The 8,925-nt window shown below is 59.6% G+C and overlaps 1 protein-coding gene across 8 annotated transcripts; it reads right to left on the reverse strand.

The window, feature by feature from the left end:
* On the reverse strand, window positions 1-7,989 carry ZNF692 (zinc finger protein 692). 8 transcript variants are annotated; one of them, XM_070416722.1, is made up of 13 exons: window positions 7,854-7,989; window positions 7,303-7,495; window positions 6,916-6,947; window positions 6,312-6,575; window positions 5,770-5,818; window positions 5,561-5,683; window positions 5,059-5,280; window positions 4,894-4,971; window positions 4,732-4,810; window positions 3,229-3,343; window positions 1,140-1,224; window positions 542-589; window positions 1-451 (listed from the first exon to the last, which is right to left on the reverse strand). In XM_070416722.1, the coding sequence occupies exons 2-13, from the start codon at window positions 7,482-7,484 to the stop codon at window positions 157-159; spliced, it is 1,572 nt and encodes a 523-aa protein (XP_070272823.1). In that variant the 5' UTR covers window positions 7,485-7,495; window positions 7,854-7,989; the 3' UTR covers window positions 1-156. The 8 variants fall into 8 exon arrangements, with proteins under 8 accessions (XP_070272823.1, XP_070272821.1, XP_070272822.1 ...); XM_070416720.1 differs by having other exon boundaries at window positions 542-592; XM_070416721.1 differs by having other exon boundaries at window positions 542-592; window positions 7,921-7,987.
* Window positions 7,990-8,925: the final 936 nt, after the last annotated feature.

An 8,925-nucleotide genomic window follows, 5' to 3' on the forward strand; every position in this document is an offset into this window, starting at 1 on the left:
TCCACGTAAAATACCGAGTTTATTCTGTCCTGTAGGAAGACTACTACAGCCTTACTGCCCTGGGGTCCAGTCCTGCCTGTGCCCTGACTCCCCCTCACCCTAGTTCCCAGGAACCAGGCGGCTGGCCTTTCTCCTCTTCAGTCCCGTGGTCACTGGTTAGGAAGCAGGGTCAGAGCCTGAGACACCCGAGGGCCTGCACCCATCGCCGGCCCCCAGGAGCGCAGGGGGAGAGACACTGGAACTGGGCTCCGCTGGGCTGAGTTGCTCTGAGGGGGCCAGGAGCAGCGCTGGGTGGCTCTTGCTGCAGTGAGCTGCGACGCTGTCCGGCTTCTCAAAGCACTTGCCACAGACCTCGCAGGGGAAGCGCAGGGTGGCTGCTGTCTCCGCATGCTTGCGCCGGTGCCAGTTCAGGGAGGCCTTCTGGCGGCAGGTGAAGCCGCAGATCTCACACCTGTGCCAGGGTCAGCAGAGGGGAGTTAGGGGCCTCAGCCCAGGTGCCTGAGTGTCCTGCCGGCCCCCTCCTCCAACACCCCACACTCACTGCAGCGGTTTCTCTCCAGTGTGGATGCGCCGGTGGATGACCAGGTTGCTGCTGGTGCGGAAAGACCGGGCGCAGAATTCACAGATGTAGTCCCGGGTGTCTGCGGGGGCATGGGGACACCCCAGCATCCATCTCCAGGCTGTGGCCCCTCCTCATCCCATCCACCAGCCCCCACAGGAGTACTGTCCCCACTCAGCCTACACATCACATCCATTCTGGCCCCCAACAACGGCCTGTGGCTGTCAGCAATCCCCTCTCTATTTTTTTTCTGGAACCTGCCCTCCCTGCCACCTCCAAGCTTCTCGAGGTGCCCTTTACACCTGTTGCAACACCACTCTGTATACCCTGCCCTCAGATCACATACACACACCGGCAGCCTTCGCCTCCATTACTCCTGTGCTCCATGCAATACTGGCCCCAGCCTTGTCTCCTGCTATCCTAGCGTCAGTTTGCTTCCTACTTGGCCAGCACTCACTTCTCTCATGACATGACATTCACTGACCTAGCAGCCCACCCTTCTCAACCACCACTCCCATACCCCATCACCACAATTTCAACCATCTGAGTTCCAGCCACGGACCTGCCTACCATACCCTACCTTGTCACACTGATAATCCAGTGACTCCAGGCTGCCAGTCCAGGGCCCAACGCCGTCCCCAGTCCCGCCTTGCCCAGCGCAGTTTCTAGGACAGAGTGACTTCAGTCACTCACACCAGTTCACCTGTCCCTCTCTCCCTCAGCTGTACCTGCTAGGTTAAAACCAATGCAGCATCAACACAACCCTGGGCCTGCCCCTGTATACTGAGGGGGCAGAAACCCCTCCCCTCAGCCTCCACATTCATCCACCACAGATCTCGGGGCCGCCACATGCCTCTGCATTTCCCTGGTCCGCTCACTCGGCCCTCTTTGGAATCCAGGCCACGTTCACACCACCTCCTCTCCAGCAGCGCCATTCAGCACTGAGCTTGTTTTGAAGTCATCAATAAGAGCGAAGCCCAGAGAGGATGCTCATATCCTGCCCCCAAATCCACCAGCCAGAATGCTTCTGTGCCCATATGTGACTACCACCGGCTCCTCTGCGGCCACCTTCTAACTGTGCCTGATACCCCCTCACTGACCAGAGGGTGCCCACCCCAGTAAGTCTTTTCTCTCTGAGGGATTGGTCCCATTGTGTGCCCCAAGCTTACAGCCCTCTTAGCTAAGACCCCAATTCTCTGCTTGACACAGAGTTGTTCATACTCACCGTCTCCACTTCCTTAGCTCCTTCCCGCCTGGAACTCACTCCATTCTGGCTGTCATTTCCCTTGTCACCCACCATCTAGTCAAGGATGGCTTCCCACCATGTCTGGTGGCCTGTCCTCACCCTCTTACTCAGCCCTGTGCACCGGCACAACTCCCCTCCCCAGCACTTTGCTTGGTCCTTCAATACCAGTTTCCTCGCCTGCCTCGCCGGCTCCTCTGCAGCTGCCCTTCCCACCTCAAGCCTCTTCAGCTGGCTCAGTCCTCCCATGTGGGGTCATGCCACCCACAGCTCCAAAAACCAGCCACATGTTTGTGCTCATGACAAACATACCTTTTCTACCCATATCCCCAAACTCCAGATTCACATCCTCTGGGATACCTACTATATGCCCCAAATAAAATGTCCCTTTCTGACAGCACGCGTCTCTGTTCCAAGAAGCCTTATTACCTTCTGCCCAGGTGCTCAGGCTGGGATCCTCCAAGTCACCCGACTCCTCCCGCCCCTCCCGCCTGCGCCTAATGTGTCCTTCCCATTGGCAGCCCTTCTGGTTCCACTCTGTCGGCTTCCAGACCACCATCACTGCGCCCTGCACATTCCTGCCGTCCCCTACTCCACGTGGCAGCCACAGCTCTTTTTATTGTTTTAATTCCTCACCCAAGGGTATTTTTTCCATTGATTTTTAGAGAGAGTGGAAGGGAAAAGGAGAGACAGAGAGAAACACCGATGTGAGAGAGACACATCGATTGGTTGCCTCCCACATGCCCCTGGCCAGGGCCTGGTACCTGCAACCAAGGTATGCGCCCTCAACTGGAATCGAACCCGGGACCCTTCAGTCTGCAGGCCGATGCTCTATCCACTGAGCCAAACTGACTTGGGCCACAGCTCTCCTTTTCAAGTCAGCTGTGTCCCTTCACTGCTCAAGACCCTGAGGTGGAAACCATCTCATCTGCCCAGGAGCCAAGCCATCCTCATGGTAGTCTTGAGGCCCCCACCACCTATCTGTCTTCTCATCCTTCCACGCGCTGAACATGTGGAAGGCTGCCAGTCCAGGGCCCAAGGCACCTTCCCTCTCTACAAGAGCAACTCCCCCCTGCGCTCCTCACTTCCATGCTTTCACTCCTTCCGTGCTCTGTGTCACGGGAGTGGACAGCTTAGGTGAGGACTGCCTGCTTTGCTCACTGAGGCGTCCCAGCACCTACAACAGTCTCAAGCGGGTACGTGCTCAACACAGGGAATGCATGCTGGGTGTGCCAGTGAGTCGCCCAGAGTGTGACAGGAGCTGCAGGTAGCTGACGGCCCCACAGGGGGAGGTGAAGGGACTCACAGGTGGGAAGGTAAAGGATCCCCAAGGGAAGTGAACGGTCCCTTAGGAGGACATGCTAGACCCACAGGTGGAGGTACAGGGATCCACAGGGGGAAACGAGGAGGCATTCCCCCCACTGACCACTGTGCAGCTTCACATGCTCCTTCAGGTGTTTCTTGAAGTTGAAGGACTTTCCACAGGCTGGCTCTGGGCAGGAGAAGGACTTCTGGTGGATGTGCTGGTACTTCCTATGGTGCTACGGAAGGAGGGGAATGGTCTCCGCAGGGAGACCCCAGAGCCGACCCACCAGACAGGCTCCTCTGCTGAAAACCGTCACCCTGGCTCACATCACCTACACATGAGCGTCCCTCCCCTCCCCTCCCGCCCTGACCACAAAATGCCCTCGTCTTAATGTAGCCTTGACTTCTATGATCTCACCTCCTTGCCACAACTTCCCCTTGTAAAGCCCAGGTCCCCAACTATGAACGTGCTGTCTGCTGGGCATGGGACAGACTGTAGGGGCAGGATTGTCCTCTTCACGGTCAATATTCAAGTACAACATCACCCAGGTGGCCTGCTTTTCAGTAAGAGATCACTAGATATATGCTACACGATTTTCTCTGATGTCTGTTTTGGACACACATACTCTCAGCCTGGAACACTCTTAAGGGTAGTGTGTTCTTCAACCTTGACTTCCAAGTACTTCTGGAATACATTTCTCTTCCTATGTGACCCAGCTTCACAGCCCGTCTCATTAAATCCCATGGGCTTCCCCCTCCAAACCCCCACACTCCTTCCTTTCTCTGATTTCATTTATTTTTTCCATCACTATATATCCCCTCTATGCCCTCTTCCACTTCACCCACCCCTCCGCACCCCCCCAGTCACCCCACTGTTGTCCATGTACATGAATTCTCTCGTTTTATTTTTTGTCCACTTTCTGAGTTAAACTGCCTTCGGGGCTGCTTCCGCCTCCTCCTTGAACAGGCTCAGTGTACCTGAGCAGCCCTGCTGAATGTCCACAGCCAGAGCTTCGCTGCCACTTGGGGACTCTCCCCCGCTACTTGCTCCTGGTACACCCATGCCTCACCAGCCCTGTGTGAGCCCTCTCAGGCCCCAGACCTGCCCTGAGGGCTCTGGCTGTGTCGGGGCAGGCCCTGCCCTTTCTGTGCCTCAAACTTCTCCTGAATATGAGGACAAAACTCGGAGACGCCAGCACTATCACGCACTAGCTGAGGAGCCTTGGGCAGAGTTTAACCATGTGAACCTTGGCTTCCTGGTTTGCAAAGTGGGAACAGTATCAGCATCTGAGTAGACGTCTTGAAGATCGAAAGGCCCAGTGCTTATAACAGTCGCTATCACCCAGAGAACCTGCGGACGCTACCGTCACTCCTGTGGTCCCTGGAGGCCATGCAACAAGCAGTCGTGGGCAGGGGTAGTGTGTCCAAGGCTGGGTTTTCTGCCTTCCCTACCAGTCACCTGGCTCAGTGATTACGAACTGCAGGTAAGCTCTGCATGTCCACCCCACCCTTCTTTTCCTGACTTCCAATCCCCCCAACCCCAGGTTCCTTTGCCTCGGCTTCTCCTTCAGCCCTTCTCCACCGAGGCCACATGGAACCCAACCTGTGCCCTTCACATCCTCACATTCAAATACTGCCGGTTGGAGAAGATCCTCCCGCAGCCAGGGTAGTCACAAGGCAGCAGCTCCTTTTTGGCAGCTTTCCTGAGGGAGCAGAATAGGGAGGAGCATGAAGACTCCTGCAGGCTCTCCTCTCAGCCCCTTCCAGAACCTTCCCCCAGCCTTACCTAATTCTCTTGGGGCCAATCTGTGCACTGTCCTCATCCCAGGCTACCGCCAGAGCAGACCGGACCTGACTCCCAGGGCTACGAACAGCAAAGAGGGAGCAGAGGGCCTCAAGGAAGGGCCATGTCCCAGGACGCCCCTGCCCTCTGTCTCAGCCAACAGGTTACCTGGCCAGGGGCTCAGTTTGCTGGGCCACTGGAGGGGTGTGATGGAGCTCCGGTTTCCCCTCATCTTCTGCAGACAGAGGCGCTCCAGAACCCAATGGGGACGCTGATGAGGGTGGCACAGCAAGAGAAGTGGGGGCAGCTGCAGGGGCCAGAGGTGTCTCTCCCTCCTCGAGTGCATGGGTGACAGGGGACGGGTGTGGCCTGGGGGCATCTGGCTCACAGCTGAAAGAGTGAAGAGGACATTAACTCCTGGGCCTCAGCCAGCCGCAGCCCCACCCCAGCCCCGAAACTGAGATGACCCCAAACTCAGAAAAACTCCACCCAGGCCTCTACTCCTATCTGCATTTGGCCTTCATTCTCCCTTGAAGCCTAACTTAAGCCCTTTCCACCCAATTCCAAGCCTCCAGTTCTTTCTGCCCTTCCCACCAAGTCTGCATCCCTGGTCAGCTGCACCACCCCCCCCTCCCGCTCTGCTCAGTGTCCGCCCTCAGCCCCAACGTGCTTGTCTGAGGAGGAGCTGTAGGTCCATGGGCTGGCATCACTGAGCATCTCCTCTTCACTCTCATCTTCATCCTCCCCCTCGTCTTCTGGGGGCGGGAAGGACTCCGGTGGGGGCCCCATTCCCCTGCAGGGGCAAGACGGCAAGCCTGGGGTTCTGATCCCTCACCCACTGCCCACCCATCTAGCTCGTCCCTCCTTCACCAGCCTCACCTGGGCAACCTCGCCTCCTGCGTCCTCTCCTCACGTTCCGATTCCAAACCTGTTGGCACAGGTGGGGTTAAAGGGGAAGAAACTCCGGCCGAAGGGATGAGGGCAGGTGGGCTCATGGGAGGACTCTTAGGAAGGGGAAGAGGCCACTACAGTGGGAAAGGGTATTTTTTTTAAAGACGACACATTCACATGGTTAAAAAAAGCACACACAAGTATAAAAAGGTACATTGTGAAGTCTCCTTTCCAATACTGCCCCCTAGTGGCCTAGCTCTCCCCACAGGCAATCTGGTTTCCATTTGCCTTCCCAGGGAGATCTCATTCTTTCAAAAGTGCTTTCTTCCCCCTTATTTTCCCACCAAAACACATGCCATACATCCTATTATGCACTTTCCTTTTTACACCTAAACATCTATTTAAGGACACATTCCCTGGACAGCAGAGTCCATTGAGAACAGATCATTTTCAGAGCCAAAGGTCCTGAGCTCCAAAGAGGGAAACCCTTCTCCCTTCCTGTTCTCCACAGCTCTTCCCTCCCCGCCTACCTGCAGGCTCCTGCCCACCCCTGGCCTCTGGGCACCAGCTTCTCTGGGAAGTACTTGGAAGGAGGGCTGGCTTGGGCTCCGCTGGAGGTGCGGGGCCTGAGGAGGGGCCCCAGGAGAAGGTGTGGCCCGCGGAGCACTCCCACACAAGCCCACCATCGCGGTCCCCAGGCCCCCGCAGCCCAGGCACCAGGCTGCACTCTTGGCTGTGGGCATGAGATAGGAGCACCAGATACTGCAGACCCTTGGGGGGCAAAGGCTTAGGACCTAAAGGGGTGAAGGTGACAGTCAGAGCCAGCTGGGGTGCCCCCTCTTCTCACCCTGGAGAGCCACCCCAGGCAGCCTTGCCGGGTACCACCCTGGGCAGCCCTGGACCCATCCAGTTTATTGATCCTCAGAGCCCAGGCAGCGAGGCCTGAGAAGCTGCTCCCTTCCCCGCGGGCTGCGCTCACTCACTGCCTGGGCTCCCCAATGCCTTACCTCTCCCCAACTCCCACAGGCCCCTCTGACCCATCCCCTTAAGGAGTCTTCCTGGGTCGCACCCTCGCTGCTGCCCCTCTTCCCCCTACGGCCCCTGAGCCCCTTCCCCCAGCGGCTGCCTACCCACCTGCACAGAGCACACAGCCCGAGGAAGTGTACCTGCCAGAGGACAAGAGGCAGGTCAGGCCGGGCCCAGGCGGACCAGGGTCCGCAACTAGGGGCACTCACACAGCACGGGGGCGACGCTAAGGGCGCTGTGCAAGGGGGGGGGGGGGGGGCGACGCTAAGGGCGCCGTGCACGGGGGCGACTCTAAGGGCCCTGTGCATGGGGGGGTTGGGGGGGGCCGACTCCAAGGGCGCTGTGCACGGGGGCGAGGGGGGTGGGCCGGACCCTGGGAGGCCACCATCACTCCGTGCATACCGGACGGCTGAGGTGAGAAACGGGCCAGCACTCGGGGTGAGGATGGGGACTCCGGGTGCCCCGCCCTCACCCCGACCCCCGTGCAGCCCTAACCGGTCCAGCAGGAACTTGGCGAGCTGCGAGTGCAGGGAGAAGCCCAGCTGCTCCTTGAGGAGGCACCACTGCTCCATGTGGCCGCCCAGGCGGATGCGACACTTGCTGCGGCGCGCGTCCAGCTGCCGCCGCTTCTCCCGCCGCCGGTGGGAGGCGTCGGCCTCTGCCGGGGAGGCGGCCATGGGCCCGGGCCCTGCAAGGCAGAGGACCCGCGTGGGCCGGCCGGACCCGCCGCTCGCCCGCCGGCCTCCGCGGGGGATGGGCAGGACCAAACCGTTGCCATAGCGCTCGCTGCAGTCGGCGGGAGTAGGGGACCGACCACCGCGGGGCAGGAGCGGCGGGCGGGGCGTGATTCTTCCACGGGAGCGCCTCCCGGAAGGGGAGCCGGGTGGGAAACAGCTTCAACTGCAAGGACGCGTCCTGGGGTCCGGGGGCCGGGGGCCCGCCCCACCCGGTCTCCGGCCGCAGCGCTTAACGCGTACAGTGCGCGCACCGGGCACTGCACAGGCCATCCCGGGGCCGCCTCGAGCGCCCGCCCGGCCCGGCCTTACCAGCTTCCCACGGCGCCTGCGCCGCCGCCAAGCGCGGGCGGGACAGCGCTGGAGGGACGGGGCCCACCTTCCGTGCCCGCCGCCGTTTCTCCTTTAAGAGCAGCCCGTGTCCTGGCTCCTGAGTGGCCCCCGCGGAACTGGGCGGCCGCGGAGGAAGGGGCGGGCACGACGCGCGCCTGCGCACTGCCGCCCGCCGGCCGCCTGCCGCCCAGGCGCGCACGCGCGGAGTGCGGGGCGGGCCGGGCCGGGCCGGCGGAGTAGGGGTCTGTCTCTTCGGGGCGCGCACCTGCGGTGGGTTTCCAAAGGCCAGCCAGCACCCCCCGCCCCAAGTTGTTCCTGGTTTGTACTTCCGCTTCAGTTCCGCCTCCCCTATGGCCACCAACGAACGCGAGCTGCAGAGTCAGCTGCCATTCTTCCCGCAATAGACCAACGGAGCTCTTCCTGCCGCCGAGCCGCTGCAACGCGCTTCTCAAGGCCGCTGGCCGCGGCCACGTGCCCAGTGCAGTGGTCGGTTCTCTGACACTCACGCTTGGAGCAGCACCTGGCGATGCTGTGCTGCACACCTTCCTGCGGCTCTTCGCTTGGGCCCCTTTCCTTGGTTGGACCTCTGCGGTCCCACTGACACAGAGTGTGTCCCTGGCTCAGGCCCTGGACCGAGTCTTCTCTCTTCTTGGGCTATCGAATTGGTCCCGTGGCTTTAAATAAATACAACGGATGACTCCCAGATTTATATTTCCAACCTAGCCTTTTGGCTCCATACTCATAGCCAATTGCCCACGTGACTGTCCATATGAACTTCGCATGATACATACTACTTGATATGTTCTCACAGACGACTCTGGCCAACACATAACACCTAATCATTCCTACCTCCCCCCGCCCCCTTTCCTATCCCAGCCACCCACTTGCACAGAACAAAAACCTAGAGCATGGGCCTGAGCTGGGTCACCTCACACAGGATCTGGTCCAAGGGGGTCCCTCTTTGCCACGTGAGCACCTAAAACACAAGGTTATCTCATGACTAGGTCTCAGGCAGCACCCCTGCTCTCAGATTTCCGAGGCGAATCTGACT

This window comes from Myotis yumanensis, unplaced genomic scaffold, assembly GCF_028538775.1.
Source record: "Myotis yumanensis isolate MYYU_CA2020_CCGP unplaced genomic scaffold, mMyoYum1.0.hap1 SCAF_5, whole genome shotgun sequence".
In the NCBI taxonomy this organism is placed as follows: Eukaryota; Metazoa; Chordata; class Mammalia; order Chiroptera; family Vespertilionidae; genus Myotis; species Myotis yumanensis.

Coding starts and splice junctions, on each gene's coding strand:
- ZNF692 (XM_070416720.1), bottom strand. CDS start 7,484: ATGGCCGCCTCCCCGGCAGAGGCCGACGCCTCCCACCGGCGGCGGGAG. Junction 4,972..5,058: donor CAAACTGAGCCCCTGGCCAG/GTAACCTGTTGG, acceptor TGCTGTTCGTAG/CCCTGGGAGTCAGGTCCGGT. Junction 452..541: donor ACTGGAGAGAAACCGCTGCA/GTGAGTGTGGGG, acceptor ACCCTGGCACAG/GTGTGAGATCTGCGGCTTCA.